Raw genomic sequence first — 17988 nt, forward strand, 5'->3', positions numbered from 1 at the left:
CAATTCAAAGAGGAAAAAAAGAACAGCAAAGAAATAATGGCACTTAAGAATTCTATCATTACTACTAAAATTGAAATCGTTATTTTGTTCACTTGCAAATTGTTATTTTGAAGCTATCATAGGTATATTGTAGGATAAAGAAAATAATAAATTATATTAATGTTATTAGGAATTGAGATTTTCACCAAAGGGAGGGGAAGGTGGCAGGGGAAAGAGAAAGTATACGAACTCTTTTCACTTTAAGTTTCAATTGGAAGTAATAATATAAACTCATGATATTTTTTCCCTTTAGAAAATACCTTTTTCTTAATTCTGTCAACTGAAAAGACACCAAAATAATTGACTACCAGTAGCAAAGAAAACCCCTAACATTAGATTATGGTATCTAAATCGTATTTTTTACTAAAAAGAGCCTAGAATCAGATACATGGCCAATTTCAGATCTGGAGAGGAAATGTACAAAATGAGCCTGAGGAGTCCTCTATCAAAACGCAAGGAAGTTATCAAAGATCAATATAGTTTTTTCAAAAAGACACAGGACAGGGGCCAACTTAAAGGGATTCCCACAAGCCAAAGATAGGATAATTTTGGCTTCAAAAAGAATAATGAGGGGCACCTGGGTGGCTCAGTGGGTTAAAGCCTCTGCCTTCGGCTCAGGTCATGGTCCCAGTGTCCTGGGATCGAGCCCCACATCGGGCTCTGTGCTCTGCAGGGAGCCTGCTTCCCCCTCTCTCTCTATCTGTCTGCCTCTGCCTACTTGTGATCTCTGTCTGTCAAATAAATAAATAAAATCTTTGAAAAAAAAAGAATAATGAGTATAAGTGACTGGTCCCATAAATTTCATGTGTTTATAATGATAACAAATTCTTAAAACCTTCCTGACCATCACTCAAAGTTGCTGGTGTATTATCTCACTTCCCTATTAGAATTCCAGCTGATAAATTAGAATTCTAGCTAATAAATAATTTATAGAATTTTAAAAATCACCATTCTGCAACTCTGAACAAAACATGGATCTAGGCAATGATCACCAATGAATACTAAACCATTAGATGAAAGTTGATGGGGAAATTCTGATGGCAAAATCAGGCTCATATACCTGAGACAACTGATCAAGCCTAACATCAAAAAAGTGGGATAACAGATGTTTGTACCATAAGATGTAATTCAATAGTAAGTATGCAGCACTATGTATATAGTATTCTTTTTCTATTTTCTTTCATATTTTGCAGTATAATTTATGTATAATATAATACACAAATCTTAAGTACACAGATCTTTCTATATCCCCAGAAAGTTCTCTAGTGCCTCTTATAAGGTAACCTCCAGTCTGCATGAAATATGGGGACAGACGAACAATTAAAATGACATCATGGGGGTGCCTGGGTGGCTCAGCCAGTTGCGCATCTGCCTTCGGCTCAAGTCATTATCCCAAAGTCCTGGAATCAAATCCAGCCTCCCCTTCCCTGCTCAGTGGGGAGTCTGCTTCTCCCTCTCCCTTTGCCCCTCCCCCACTCATGCACATGCGCTCTCTCTCTCTCACTCACTCTCAAATCTCTCAAATAAATACAATCTTAAAAATATATAAAAAGAAATAAATGACATCATGAAGAAACAGTCTTATCCAGAATGTAGAATGAAGTAAATACAAATGACCCAGTTTCTCCAATAACATAATAAAAGAGGCTTAAGAAACACAGCAACCAAATGCAATATGTGGAACTTGATTGGATCCTTGTTTGAACAAACCTACTATTAAAGGACATCTACCATAGAAATCTTAATAAGGACTGCGTTTTAAAGTATATTTGAAAAATTATTGCTACTTTTTTGAGGTGTCATAATTGTATACTGGTCATGTGGCTATCAGTAGACATCTTGAAGTATTCATTGGTGGAATGAATGATATGTGGGATTTACCTAAAAATACTCCCCCAAAATAGTGGTGGGGTATAGATGAAACAAACTTGTCAAAATGTTGCTAACTTTTAAAGCTGACTGATGGGCACATGGGGTTCACTGTACTATATTCTCTGTACATTTGGGTATGCTTAAAATTTTCCATAACAAGTCTTTTAAAATTTGGATGTCAAGATTGCCTATGGGCTGAGAGGCAAGGATGAGGAACTATCAGGCTACCTATTCCTATGTACTTCTGAAGTTCTAGTTGAAGGACATAGACTACTCAGGTACTTTCAAATAGGAATTGAAAGAATGGACAAGGTTTTGAGTTTCTTTCCTGTTTATCCAGTTCCCTAAAAAAAACCAGGCATGAGAAGTACAACAAACTATATGTTGTCAAGAAGTATACAGCAAACAGAATGTTTTTAATGTTTATGTAAAATTTGTACAGCTACTAAATTTCTGGAGATCAAGGGATCAGAATGTTTAACTGTCTTTGTCACATAAATAAATATGTTATGTCATCACCCATGTACTTTATACTTGTATTAAAGGGCTTTGTCAATCTATGAACACAGAATTTTGGAGCTAAAAAGCACCTTGGAGATTGTATTGTTTAACTCTCTAATTTAACAAATGAAGAAACTGAAGCTCAGAAGAGTTAAATACGATTTTCCAAAAGCCAGGACTATTTTTAAACTAGTTTCCCCCAATTCTGAAACACACTGAAAGATATATGTCAACCTAAAAGCTTTTCAGAAAAATTACTCTAAATATGCACTTCCATTTTGAGACAAATCCTGGCTTTCAGAACATTAACACGAAAAATTATACATCTTAGAATTGAGAAAATGTTGTGTACTTCCAAAGTAGTTACTTTTTAACACAGTGGTTTAAATTAGTGCTTCCCAAACTGACTCTCTTCAAGATAACAAAGAAAATTATAATATTTGTATATGGTACACGAGGAAGGGTACACAACCTGAGGTGATTGCCCCTCTGAACCCAGAGGACTAAGATCACATGGTTGGGAAGTTCTGGTTTAATGTATGATACATGTTTTTAATAAATTGATAAACTATTAGAATTTATCACTTTTGTATTTCTTATCAATAAACTAATTTAAAATCTTACATTAGTTTAAGCAGACATCTGGATACATAGCTAACTACCAAAATACTAAAGAAAGGTTAATTGTAGACATATACCAACTCTTACATTTAACTTTTTAAAGACTATATTTCTCTTTTTGCATTTTAATATGAGTCTTTTTCGGTTGTCTCACAATACTTCATTTGCTTTTTCTCTGTTTTGACCAACAAAACTTTTGATATACAGCAAATATCACTTACTCTGATTCCTTTTGGTCCCGGTGGCCCTGGAATTCCATCATCACCCTGAAAAACACAATATATTTAGTTCTTGTTCCTCCAAAAATAGCCCTCAAAAAACTAATTTTACATTATAACAATAAGAGACTTAAATTTTTGTGAATCTTTGTGAAAGTGAGAAACTTACATACCTAAGAAAGAAGCATTTATCATTGATACTGAAAGCACTGAGGTAAGTTATAAAAAAAAAAAAGAAGAAGAAGAAAGGTCTTCACTTTTTGAGAAGAAAACTGCTGACATGTAGCAGAAACTTTGTATCTGTAAAGTGAACCCTGAAAATCATACAAAACGAAGATGAAATAGTGGTACGGATACTCCTCAAATCATTCATGCATAACCCAAATACAAGCTGAAAATCTGGGCAGTTTCTATATTGTGTCGATCTGCTTGCCATGCTGGTAATAAAGAGTATCATTTCTTTTCTTTTTAAGTTTTTATTTATTTCCTTGACAGAGAGAGCACACACACAGCAGGGGGAGCACAGGCAGAGGGAGCGGAAGATGGAGAAGCAAGCTTGCGGAAGAGGGAGCCTGATGTGGGGCTTGATGCTAGGCTCAATCCCAGGACCCTGGGATCATGACCTGAGCCGAAGGCAGACACTTCATGACTGAGGCACCCAGGTGCCCCAAATAGCATCATTTCTGAGCTCAAATATGTGCTGCTCTTGAGTCTGCCGTTTTAAACCTTTGCTTTGTTTTATAAGGTACTTTCTACTGGCAGAGCTCAGGAAAGAAAGAACCATAGACTTTCTAAATTTCTTCTGTAGACTCCATGAAAAAGAGGTCTGCCCACCTCTGTGTTAATCTATGTACCCATTTCTAAATTACAATTGCATTGCTGAGAATTTTAAGTTTTGCCTCATTAAGTTTTTATTAACTAGTTTTTTTAATGGAATAAAGAAAACCTAATTCTACTCCAAAAGATGAAAATTTCAGTGGAGTATACAGCTAGTAGGCCACCACCTGAGGCTTTAGATAGGTTTTATTAACCTGGGACATCTTGCTTTACACAAGTGGTTTCTGAATTACACAACTCATAACCTTAGAGGTTCCACTGGAGGTTCCTTTAAGCCTATGTCACGGACCTCCTTCCAACAGTGCAGCTCTATTTCTATGTTTTATGTGGGGCTTCCATAAAAATTTTCATTTAGAACAAAGGTTATCTAGTGTTTTAGTTTCTTATGCTACTGTTATAAATTACTACAAACTTAGTGGCTTAAAACAATACAATCTTAGAGTTCTGGAAGTCAGAAGTATGGCAGTGGTCTCTGTGGCAGAACCCTGTTGTTTTTTGGAGGTTTTAGGAGGAGAATACATTTCCTTTTTTCCAGCTTCTAGAGCAGCCAGCATTCCTCAACTCATGGCCCTCTTCAATCTTCAAAGTCAGCAATGGTTGAATGAATCTTTCTAACATTGTATCAATCTGACACCGACTCTTCTGCCTCCCTCTTCCACATTTAAAGGACCCTTGTGATTATAGTGGCCCTACCTAGATAATCCAGAATAATCTCTTTACTTTAAGACCAGCTGAATAGGAAGTTTAATTCCATCTGCAATCTTAATTTTGCTTGTCTCTATAACCTAACATATTCACAAGTCCTGGGGATTACATCATGGACATCATTAGGGGGTAGATATTATTCTGCCTACTATACCTTGCTTTTTAGAAAGTTTAGTAATCAACTCTTTCCACAACAGATGTATCTCTAAGGAGATTAAAGTAAATCTAATTCTATTTTAAAACAACCAGAAGGCTGTTTGCTTAATGAATCTTTTTGCGTCTTTCCACTAAGGGCAGAAATAAGACAAGGATTCCTTAATACTGTGCTGGTTGTCCTAACCAACATGGTTAAATAAGAGGAAAACAGAGGTATAAAAATTGGAAAGGATGAGGCAAAACTACCACTATTTGCAAATAATATGATTGCATGCAAGGAAAGCAAAGAAAATTACATGAAAAACTACTATAATCAGTAAGGTAATTCAGAAAGATAACTGTGTAACTATATATAAAATTAATATGAGAAAACAAATAGCTTTCTTAAATATTAACTACCAGTTAGAAAACATAATGGAAGAAAATATGCAATTTACAATAGCAAAAAGAGGTAAAATATTTAGGAACAAACTTAATAAGAAATGTATAAGATTCACAAGAGGAAAAGCTTAAAGCATTTCTGAAGTTCAAAAAGGAAGATGAAAATAAATGGAAAGACATTCCATGTTCTTGGATAATAGGAGTCAACATTAAAAAATGGTCAATTCTCAACAAATTTAGTTAAAATTTGACACAATAAAAATAGAAATAACATGAGTTTTTTTTCAAACTGAATAAGGCAACTCTAAAGTTTATATGGAAAAATAAACAAGCAAGGACACTGAGGAACATTCTGGAAAAAAGAAAAAAACGAACAGTAAGGGGAAACTGGCCTTGTCAGATACAAAAATACAGCATAATACATCAATAATTAAAATAGTTTTGTTCTGATATTTGAAAAAGCATATCATTGAAAGAGTATGGAAGGTCTAAAAACAAGTCCATATATTCATGTGAATTTGGTTTATACTGAAAGCCACACGGCAAATCAATGGGGAAATTTACACTGAGATACATTTGTGAGGACATCTGGAAAAAAAATATAGGTGGAACCTATATAACAAACCACACACAAGAATGAATTAGAAATAGATATTTACATGAAGAAATGAAACTATTAAAATACTAGAAGAAAAAATGGGAAAATTATTTTATAATCTTTCAGTGGGAAAGGCATTTCCTACTCAAATCCAAAAGCCACAAAGGACCCCTGAGAAATGCACAGACACACATAAATACACACACACACATGCACAAACACGGGCACATACTCAGCAAAGATATGACAAAGTAGGGGAAATAACTGTAACTCACAACACAGACAAAAGGTAATCACCCTAGTATATAAATAGCTCATTAACACATAAATCCCCCAAGAATGCTATAGAAAAATGGGCAAATGAAAGTTCATAGAAGACAGTTCACAGAAAACACAACTGATTATTTGACCTATGAATAAAGCTTAATCTCACTTTTAATAAGAGAAATGCAAAAGCATTAAGAGACCATTCATTTTTAATCTGATTGACAAAAAGCTGAATTTCATGATACAGGTGGGTATAAGGTATAAGGTATAAGGAAATTGCTCTTCTTGTATATTGCTGAACCAAGGATAAATCCTACAACTTCTTGTGGGGCAATTTGGCAGTATCCATAAAAATACATAAAAACAAGTACCCTCTGAGCTAGCAATATAATTTCTAGTAAAGAGATAATCCCTCATGGGGGAAAGAAGTCTATTAAAATTGTACATCTTAGTAGCACTGTTTGTAGAAGAAAATACCTGAAAATTATGTAACTGATCATAAATAGCAGACTGGCTTAAAAAATTATGGTTTATATACACAACGGAATATAATGCAGTTATAAAAGATAATGGGAAGGTTCTGTGTATACTGATATGAGGTATCTACAATGTGTTTTACATGAAAAACAAAGGTCAAACATGTTGACTATGCTACCACTTTATAAACAAAGGGAGGTAAAAGTGTGTCTGTGTGTATATGAGCATGTGTGTGCATGTATATATTTGTATCTGTATGCATATCCATAAAAACCACTGAATATATTCACAAGAAAGTATTAGAAATTGGTACCTATTAGGGATATGTAAAACTCAGTGGCTAATGTTCATAGGTGGAAAAGAAATATTTTTCACTATGTACCTTCTTATATTATGTTAATTTATTTTCAATAAACTGAATATATTATCTATCAAAAATTAATTAAATTTTATTTTTAAGAATACAGAAATCCTTTGGAAAATTATATCTATACATTCCTATTTATGTATTTGTTTAATGTATCTTTACTTTCATATATAAGAATATAAAGATTAAAGAACAATCCTATGAAATTTTTGACTGGGCATATATGTTAATATATATATGCACATACTAGAACACTGAATCACATAACAAGTATAAATTCAGCTATGCTGGGAAGCATGAAGTCATAGTGGTGGTAGAGTCACAAAGTGTTTCAAATTTAGAATCCCAAAAGTTGGGGCGCCTGGATGGCTCAGTGGGTTAAGCCTCTGCATTCAGCTCAGGTCATGATCCCAGGGTCCTGGGATCGAGCCCCGCATCAGGCTCTCTGCACAGTGGGGAGCCTGCTTCCCTTCCTCTCTCTCTGCCTGCCTCTCTGCCTACTTGTGATCTCTCTGTCAAATAAATAAATACAATCTTTAAAAAAAAAAAGAATCCCAAAAGTTTAGAAAGCAGTATAGCCTTCTCATTATACAGATATTAAAATGGAATCACAGCAAAATATTGGGCTACTTTCTAAATCTAAAATGCATACCACCACACCTTTAAAAAATTATTGTACTATTGTACAATAGTTCTAGTTAATGCTACACTATTTCAAAGGGATTCGGATGTAGTTAACTTTTTTTAAGCTGCCACAAATCTTTATTAAAAGTGCTACCTCTCAATAAGCATGGTACACAAGAAACTTAGCCCCTATTCCTGGGCAAACTCAGGTGCAAGAAAAGTCACTTCATTTTCCTATGGTTCAGCTTAATTTCTATTTCAAAGCATGCACTTCACTAACATGACTGAAATTTAACCTCAGTTGATTGAAGTCCCCACCTCATTTTCGTAATGCTGTGCCTAAATTATGGAGAATGTAGGGAGCTCCAAGTTGTTGAAGGGTGGGACAATCCCCATCCAAGCTGGAATTACTGAGATGTCCCACACAGTAGTATGTATGGATTACTGCTGACTTGGTGCTCAGTTCCAACCACTTGACTCTTTCAGTTCTCTCTGCTATTTCTGTGCCACTCCTGGGTACACAGGAAACATTCTGCTGTTTTTACACTTCATTAGCCCTAAGAAATTCTGTTAAGTGTTCCATCTACTTAACTTCTATGCAGTCATTTAGAGTCTTGCTTTTTCCTTCACATACATAAAGTTCCACTCAGGAAATTCAGCACTGGTCCCTTCTGCTCTTGAATCTAACAAAACTACCATGATGTACTGTCACCTCCTCAGAGGTCATGCCCAAGCACACACCCCCAATCTACGCTCTGATATAGTTAAGTGTTTAAAAGTACTTATGGGGGCGCCTGGGTGGCTCAGTGGGTTAAGCCGCTGCCTTCGGCTCAGGTCATGATCTCAGAGTCCTGGGATTGAGCCCCGCATCGGGCTCTCTGCTCAGCAGGGAGCCTGCTTCCTCCTCTCTCTCTGCCTGCCTCTCTGCCTGCTTGTGATCTCTCTGTCAAATAAATAAATAAAATCTTTAAAAAAAAAAAAAGTACTTATGTATTTAAATTAATTTCCTCCTTTATTGGAAAGACTACCTGATGAGTATCCATTTCATCTCAATACTCTAGTAACATAATGTACCACTATTACGTGAAATAAGATTAGGGAAAAAAAAAGGCTTTTAGACTACTTTTCCTTTCTAGGCAAATGAACAGAACTGGCCCTTTCATTGTCAGTTCACCAGTGTACCTAATACAGAAGGTAAAGGAAAATCAACCGAAAGAAGTATTTTTAGAAAACCCAGGAACTTCTCCGAATCTTAATATTCACTATGCTCTCTTCCCATTCCCTATCTTAACATGCACATAAGATGCTATCCTCACTAATGGTAGAGGAGCGACTACCTGTGTTGCAGTCAGTGTGGATAGGACAACGGCACCTTTGGATCCATGAGCCTGGGTACAGGACAGAAAGGCTATATGGATCTATCCTCATATCTTTCTCTCCCACGGAATAGCCTATGTGACTTGTACCTCACCAAATTCACTGCTATACCTGTCCCAGGAAACTGCCACCAGTCTGAATTTGATAAACTGCTGAGTATGTCACCCACCATTCAATTCCATAGATAAATACCTTACTGCCGTGCCACTGAATATAACAAATGGACATTTCTCTCAACACTGAACTTTTTAGCACATCAGATACCCCAACCTTATTACACTGGACCTGATGTTCCCACAGTTGGACTCTGAGAGTACAGAAACAAAATGCCTCCTCACAAGTAATATTGCTGCTTTCTGAGATGGGATTCACTGAAGCATCTGGGAAAAAGGAAGAGGGATGTGCCGCTGGGCCTATTTTGACCTCAGTAGTGGCGGCCTCCTACTCCCCATAACTGTGCTCACCCTACACAAATTTTTCCAATTCTACTCAAGTACTCTACACACCAGAAGGGACTTCTGGCTCACTGACCCCTACTACCAAGCACTGTATATGTGTCTCCCCTGGGGTATTATTTCTTTTCTAAAAGTCAGGCCTTCAACATTCCTACCAATATAACATGTACACATGGGGCATTGGTAAGAGACTGTCACATATTCAAGACAGCCCCTCCTACTGAGCATATCAAACTAAAGAGAGAAAGAGGAGAATTCCAAAACCAGGTACTCTGGTTCCTGAGAACTGACATGTTGTATTAGCGATTATGCTCATGTGTCTTCTCCAGGCAACTTTTCCCACTCAGGATCATTCAATTCCAAAAATGTGTGTGCAACCTGTCTTTGACCTTTACTTAACTCATTAATGAAACTACTTCAGTTTTAGCAGCAGAACGGACTAGCCTCAATTCCTTGGCCCAAACGGTGTTAGATAACAGCACAGCCCTTAACTTCCTGCTGGCCAACAAAGACGAGGTCCTCACTGGTACTGTTTCAAGGGGAAAAATGGAACAGTGGGGAAGCTGGCGCTTTTGCTGGTTAAACATTTTGCTTATTACACTGCCACAGTAAAAGGCTTGATGGTTTCTTTCATTTTGGCTTGATTTCTTAATCAGCTACTCTGACACCTGGCAGTTTAGCTCTCCAAGTAAGCTGAGCTCCTGACAAAACTTAATTTTTGTTAAGGATCTCAATAACCACATCCAATTAACAGCATCTTCCAAAAACATCTGAATATGGCAGTAATATTCAGGTTTTTTAAACCAACAATAAAATACAGACTCTTAGTTATTCTATTGTTTTATTTAGACACTAATTTCTGGCTAAAATCCAGTAAGTTCTTAGTTGATTTGACACCTAGTCCCACATTAAAGGTGGCTTCATGCCTCTAGTATTACTGGTTGGCAACCTGACACATACCTTTTGTCCCCGAGGCCCTGGAGGCCCTTCAGGACCTGGAAATCCAGGCAAACCTGGATGGCCTTCCAAACCTGGAAATCCTCTCTCCCCCTGCAAATGAACAAAGTGAATATTATTTGTGATGAAGTTATTTGTGAATTTTCAAGCATGAGTATGGTTGAGATTAAAAAGAACCAAAAGACTAGAGAATGTTAATTTAATGATACTAAAATCATAATATCTACTAACATGGGAAAACCTACAAGATGTAAGTGGAAAACCATAAACCATTCTGAATTTATATCATATATTGTAATGTAGTCTCTTGCTTTCTTATAAAACTAAAAAGCATATCAGAGATGAGGTAAAGTTTAAATATATTGACATCAAGAGTTTAACAAGGAAGATAGCAATAAATCCAGGAAACTGGTCTGTAGGGGATTCATAAAATAAGTATGGTACAGGGATGAAGAAGTGTAAAAAAAAAAAACCATCTGAAAAGTTTTCAGATTTATTCCAGAGTAGGGCAGTTGCAGGATTATCCAGAATAGAAATTCATTAGCTGATGAGATAAATTAGTCAGAAAAGGGCTCTAGAACATTAAAAATTTTATATTTCTTCTAGTTGTAAAATTAATACAAAAAGGAATACATGGTCATTATAGAAGAACAAAAAACATATACCTGTTTTCCTCTACTCAGAATTACTAATTGAACTGAACTCAAGTCTCAGTTCTGACCACAGCACTTATCAACACCAGCACAGAAGGGCTCCCAACCTACTAGTGAGGTTTCCTACATTTGATCAGCATCTATACAGTGTTGCCTGATATGCATATCTGCACAGACAGGTAGGCATATAGAGCTGCCATCTATACTAATATATCATTATATCAACATATTACAGTTAGTTAACTTGCATATAGCCAATTATGGAAAGAGTGTGAGCCCTGAAACCCCTAGGAGATCCAACCATAGAAAGCAAACTCGTCACTATTAAGTTTAAGAACCCTGAGGGCTCACAGCTCCAAGGCTTGTGCTCCCAACTGCAGAGCTGCAAATAGTTCCTCTACTTTTCTAAGGCTTGAAGGCTGAGTCTCTGGCCAGGGGCTCTGGACCTCATTCTAGGAACCCTTTCACCAGATCCTATCCACAGTGACAGCCTAGACAGCTGTCTGAGAAAGAGAAAGCATCCATAAGGCAACTGACTAATGGACCATTGGAGGCACATACTCCTAGAGGTTAAGGTAGGGTAGATTTTTATTACACCCTCAGTGTGTGTGTGTGGGAGGGAATGTGTGTGTGGTAAGTACTAAGTTTAGTCTAGATAACTTAGATAATTTTGTATTAAATAGTTCTTTGTTATGCTGACTCACAATAAATATAAGTACTATGAAGAGGCTATTCTGGTCAGTTTCCACTCCCAGTGACAAAGGCAATGAAGCAAATGTTAGCCAATTAATGGTAGGTCTAAACATTCCTATAGTTTTGGCAATACTTACTATTGACATGTTAACATGTTTTCTCTCTCTTTATTTTCTATAAATATATTTGTTATTTTAATTAGCCATATAATTATGATAATTTAGTATTAATCAACCTCATCAATTATTTTGAGGGAAATAGAGCAAAAGGGAAAAAAAATAAAAGGTTCAAAATTTCTAGAGCTGGATTGTCTCAAATTGTTACATAGTCCATCTTTGGGAGAGTTGGTAGTAGAAATGCGATTGCAAGTGCAAGTCAGAAAGGAAGCTAAAAGGGAAAAAAAATCTAGTTCAAGTAGATTTCTGTAAGTGGAAAACATAGCTACATTCTGGGATCTCCACTAGTATTTAAAACATCTCTCTGCCAAAACTTGAGGATAATGCTTGAAGAGAGCTATTTTTTAAGAAGCAAAACTGCTATTTGGGCTATACACAAGAGAGGAATAAACCAGAAATTGAAAGTGGAGAGTGCTAAAAAGCTTGTGTGTGTATTAACATAACTATATACCCAAAATCTCCTGATACTACAGTTAAATAATGTTGTGTTCCTATCTAGCTGACTGAGCAGTATTATACCAAGGAAGAGAGAAGGGCACCTAATGTACAGTAGCAAAAAGAATTTCAAGAACAATCCCCAGCCTTAAAAAGGTAGAAAGTTTCCGGCAATAGAAGCTACAGAAGCCTGCCATGAGGTGGGGTGAGGGAGGGTCTTCTATCTAATTCCCACAGATGGTATGAAAGGTTCACATTTGCTATTTGCCTGCCTTTGCTACTGGTGGCAAGGCAATCATTCAGTCCTTAAAACTAATCTACAGTTTACTATAATTTGCTAACATTCACATAGAAAATGGCAATAGTACGTCTATTTGTGAAGGCCAAGCTTCTTTTAAAAAAAAAATTAGCTTATGCTGCCTGCCCATATTTAAATTAAAAACTACTCTTACTTTTCATTGTGGAGTAATCTCTCTCTGCCTATCCCTTATATATTGCTACTACTCTGGATTCCCTTTTTGACCCTTCTCTCTCTTTCCCCAGGAGATCTCAAATATCCACACATTTTTTTTCCCCTAAAAGTTAAGCTCACAGGGCCAACTGTTTTAAATATCTCCACTTGAATATCTCACAGGGACATAAAACTCAACAATAATGATAACAACATGTATCGAGCTATTCTAAAGTGTTCCCAGGTTTTATTTATTTAATTCTCCCAGTGAAAACATGAGGTAAATACCACCATTATTTCAATTCTACAGATGAAGAATTGGGACACAGAAAAATTGTGTAATTTTCCCAAGAGCAAATTTAATATAAAAAACACTGAGTTCATTATCTTTCTACCATCTTCCCTGTTCCAGGAAATAGCACAATGTTGACCACTAATTTGTAATAATCTTGACTCTACTCTTTCCATTACCCCTTCATCTAATTGATCATGCTATTTCCATCACTGCATTCTTTTTTTTTTTAAAGGATTATTTATTTATTTATTCGACAGACAGAGGTCACAAGTAGGCAAAGAGACAGGCAGAAAGAGAGGAGGAAGCAGGATATCTGCTGAGCAGAGAGCCCGATGCAGGGCTCTATCCCAGGACCCCCTGGGATCATGACCTGAGCCAAAGGCAGAGGCTTTAACCCACTGAGCCACCCAGGCGCCCCCCATCACTGCATTCTTAGTAACCAATAGAACAAATATCCAGAAAATATCCATTCTATGAATGAATTTCCTTAATGGATTATATAACACTTATGGGCAATGTTTTTGCCCCAAATACAGAAAAAGTATAAGCTAGGGTTAGGGGAAATTATACAAAGGATAACTTTTTGTGCTAAAGCTCTTTTATATACCACAAGCTAGTATTAAGAAGAATAACAAGCTGATTTACTTAGAAAGAAAATGTACTTTGTCAGTCAAAGGTGCCCATAAAAGTGTTTCAGTTTTACAGGAAGGGCACTTTATAATCACAATAAGAAATTTACCTGATCATGGAAATGAAAAAATATTTTTAAGAATGGTTTCTCAAGAAACATACAAAATTAACAGGAAAAACACTGGATTTCTGAAGATAGAAAAAATAAACAGGGGGACAAACTGCTATAATGACCATTGAAATTAAAATTGTTTTTGGATTATAATATTGCAAAATTGTAATACAAACATATGGGCAAGGCAATACCATTAATGGACAAATGAAAACAATTATTAACTAAAAAATGCAATTATGGGCCATTTTGTCTTCTTTTTGAGTAATTTCTATGTTTTTGTAATTATATAGTACAAAGAAATATTTGATGTATATAATCAGGAGAACAAGAATATTGACCTTTGACAAGTGCTAAATGATGATAATTTAGGTCAGATGATCTCAAACTTCAGCTTGCATCAAAACTGCTTGATCAACTCATTAAAACACAGATTACCTGGTTAGAGGTAGATTCAGTAGGTCTCCTATGGAGCCTAGGAAACCTGCATTTCTAACAAGCTCCCAATAGATGCTAATGCCACTGGTAGAGGAGAACACCTTGTTTAGGTAATGTTTGAGTGTGACATGAATTGTATTTTACTTCATAATTTCTATTGAAGTATAGTTGACATACAATGTTATACCATTTTCAGGTGTGCACAGTGATTTGACATTCTATACATTAAGCTATGTTCACCATGATAAGCATAGTTACTATCTATGTAACAGGAATTTTATAAGTTGTCAGCTGGTTATTTTCTTTTTTTAAATTTTTATTTAAATTCAATTAGCCAAAATATAGTGTGTCATTAGTTTCAAATGCAGTGTTCAGTAATTCACCAGTTGCATGTAACACCTGGTGCTCATAGTGTGGGTGTACATCACATGCCCTCTTTAACCCCCTCACCCAATTACCCCATCCCCCACCCACCTCCCCTCCAGCAACCCTCAGTTTGTTTCCTAGAGTTAAGAATATTTTGTGGTTTGTCTCCCTCTCTGAAGACTTTGCATTCAGTTTTTCCTCCCTTCCCCATGACCCTCTGCCCTGTTTCTTATATTCCACATGAGTGAAACCAAACCATATGATAATTGCCTTTCAATAATTGACTTTTCACTCAGCATAATACCCTCCAGTTCCATCCATGTCAATGGTAAGTATTCATCCTTTCTGATGGCTGAGTAATATTCCATTGTGTGTATATGTATATGAATGTGTGTGTGTGTGTGTGTGTGTGTGTGTGTGTCCCATCTTCTTTATTCATTCATCTGTTGATGGAAATCTAGGCTCTTTCCATAGTTTGGCTACTGTGGACATTGCTGCTATAAACATTGGGTTGCAGGTGCCCCTTTGGATCACTACATTCATATTATTGGGGTAAATAGCAGTGCAATTGTTGGGTCATAGGGTAGCTCAATTTTTAACTTCTTGAGGAATCTCCATACTGTTTTCCAGAGTGGCTGTACCCGCGTACATTCCCACCAACAGTGTAAGAGGGTTCCCTTTTCTCCACATCCTTGCCAAGGTTTGTTTCTTCCTGAGTTGTGAATTTTAGCCATTCTGACTGGTGTGAGGTGTGAGGTGCCATCTCATTGTGGTTCTGATTTGTACATCCCTGATGCTGAGTGATGTAGAGCATCTTTTCATGCATTGGTTGGCCATTTGGATGTCTTCTTTGGAAAAAAGTCTATTCATGTCTTCTGCCCATTTTCGTGACTGGATTATTTGTTTTTTGGGGGTGTTGAGTTTGAGAAGTTCTTTACAGATCTTGGATACTAGCCCTTTATCTGATATGTTTCTTGTCATCAGGAGTGTAGCAAGTTTTGTTTTTAGCAGTATGCACTTGGACACATTTCTTTGGCAGAATTGATATATTTTACTATTTGTATGTTAAACTTACTGTTCCAAAACAGTTTTATTGAGGTATAATTAACATACAATAAATATGACATATTTAAAGTATACAATTTGAAATTATTTTCACATATGTAACAATCAAAATAATGAACATATCCATCACTCACAAAAATTCCCTTATCTTTCCAACAAATGTTGCTCAACTAGACATCTATATGTTAAAAAAAAAAAGAATCTAGACAGAGACCTCACACTTCTCCTAAAAATCAACTCAAAATGGATCATAGACCTAAATACAAAACTATAAAACTCCTAGAAGACAGCACAGGAGAAAATTTAGATGACCTTGGGTATGGTGATAATTTTTCAGATACAGCAAAGACATAATCTATGAAAGAAATAACTGATTAAGTTGGACTTCATTAAAAGTAAAAACTTTTGCTCTGTTAAAGTGTAATTGGAATGAGGAGACAAGCTACAGACTGGGAGAAAATATTTGCAAAAGACACATCTGGTAAAGAACTATTATCTGAAATATACAAGGAACTCTTAAAACTCAACAATAAGAAAACAAACAACCTGATTTAAAAATGGGCCAAAGACTTTAACAGATACCTCACCAAAGAAGATATACAGATGGCAAATAAGCATATGAAAAGATGTTCCATCTAATATGTCATCAGGGAAATGCAAATTAAAACAATTACATACCACTACACATCCATTAGAATGGCCAAAATTTAAAACTCTGACAACACCAAATATAGGGCCAAAGATGTGGAGCAACAGGGACCCTCCTCGTTCATTGCCAGTAGGAAGGCAAAATGATACAGCTACTTTGGAAGACAATTTGGCGGTTTCTTACAAAACTAAATATACTCATATGATCCACCAATGTTTCTTGGTATTTACCCAAAGGAGTTTCAAACATATTCTCTCTCTCTCTCTCTGTCTCTCTCTCTCTCTCTCACACACACCCCACAAATGCATGCTTATAGCAGCTTTATTCAACATTACCAAAACTTGGAAGCAACTAACATGTCTTTTAGTAGATGAACAAGCAAACAAACTGGTACATCCAGACAATGGAATATCACTCAGCACTAAAAAGAAATGAACAATTAAGTAATGAAAAGACATGGAGGAACTTCAAATACATATTAGTAAGTGAAAAAAAATTCCATCTGAAAGGACTGCACACTCCAACTATATGATATTCTGGAAAAGACAAAATTTTGGAGACTGTAAAAAGATCAGTGGTTGCCAGGGATGAGAGTGACAGATGAACAGGTAGAGGACAAAAGATTTTTAGGGCAATGAAAATACTCATATGATAATATAATGATGAATACATGTCATTCATTATACATTTGCCAAAATCCACAGAATGTTCAACACCAAGAGTGAACTCTAAGCCAAATTACAAACTTTGGGTGATAATGATGCATCAATGTAGGTTCATCAATTGCAACAAACGTACCACTCTGGTGGGGATGTCGATAGTCAGGGAAGCTATGCATGTATGCATGTGTGGGGCTCGAGGTATATGCAAAATCTCTATATATTTCTTTCAACTTTGCTCTGAACCTAAAACCACTCTAAAAAATTAAGTCTTTAATTAAATATAATATTGAAATGAACATGAATATATATAAAATATTTAAAAAAATTTGTGTTCCCTTTTATAATATTTTCTTCATGCCTCCACTCATTCCCCCCAGGTGATGACTGACTTACTTTCTGTCACTATAAGTTAATTTTCTTTTTCTAGAATTTCATATACATGGACTTATATAGAATGTACTCTTCTAACTTTTCATTCAGCATAATTATTTCAGATTTAGACATGTTATGGTATATGTCAATAGCGCTTTCCTTTTTATTGCTGAGTAGTATTCACTGTATAAATGTATTATGATTTGTTGATTCACCCGCCTGTTAATAGTAATTGGGTTGTTTCCTGTTTCTGGTTATTACAAATAAAGCTACCATGAACTCATGTACTACTCATACACAGACATATGCTTTTAATTCTCATAGGTAAATGTCTAGGAAAGGACAGTCATCTGATAGGTTTACACTTACCTTTTAAAGAAACTGTCAAACTTTTCCTAAGGGTTTGCTTCATCTTCTATTTGCACCAGCAATCTATAAGAGTTCCAGTTGCTCACCATCCTCATCTATGCTTAGTATGGATATATTTTAATATTTAGCCATTCTAGTAGGTTTATAGCGGTATATTATTATGGTTTTAT

The 17988-nt window shown here is 35.9% G+C and overlaps 1 protein-coding gene across 4 annotated transcripts in view; it reads right to left on the reverse strand.

The window, feature by feature from the left end:
- Nucleotides 1-17988, reverse strand: part of COL4A5 (collagen type IV alpha 5 chain) — a 231314-nt gene that overhangs the window by 112677 nt on the left and 100649 nt on the right. For all 4 annotated transcript variants that reach the window (XM_047715739.1, XM_047715736.1, XM_047715735.1 and 1 more), the window contains exons 3-4: nt 10456-10545; nt 3255-3299 (exon numbers count right to left, since the gene is read on the reverse strand). In XM_047715739.1, coding sequence (XP_047571695.1) covers nt 3255-3299; nt 10456-10545 — 135 coding nt within the window. The remainder of the gene's footprint in view (nt 1-3254; nt 3300-10455; nt 10546-17988) is intronic.

Source organism: Lutra lutra, chromosome X (assembly GCF_902655055.1).
Source record: "Lutra lutra chromosome X, mLutLut1.2, whole genome shotgun sequence".
Classification (NCBI taxonomy): domain Eukaryota; kingdom Metazoa; phylum Chordata; class Mammalia; order Carnivora; family Mustelidae; genus Lutra; species Lutra lutra.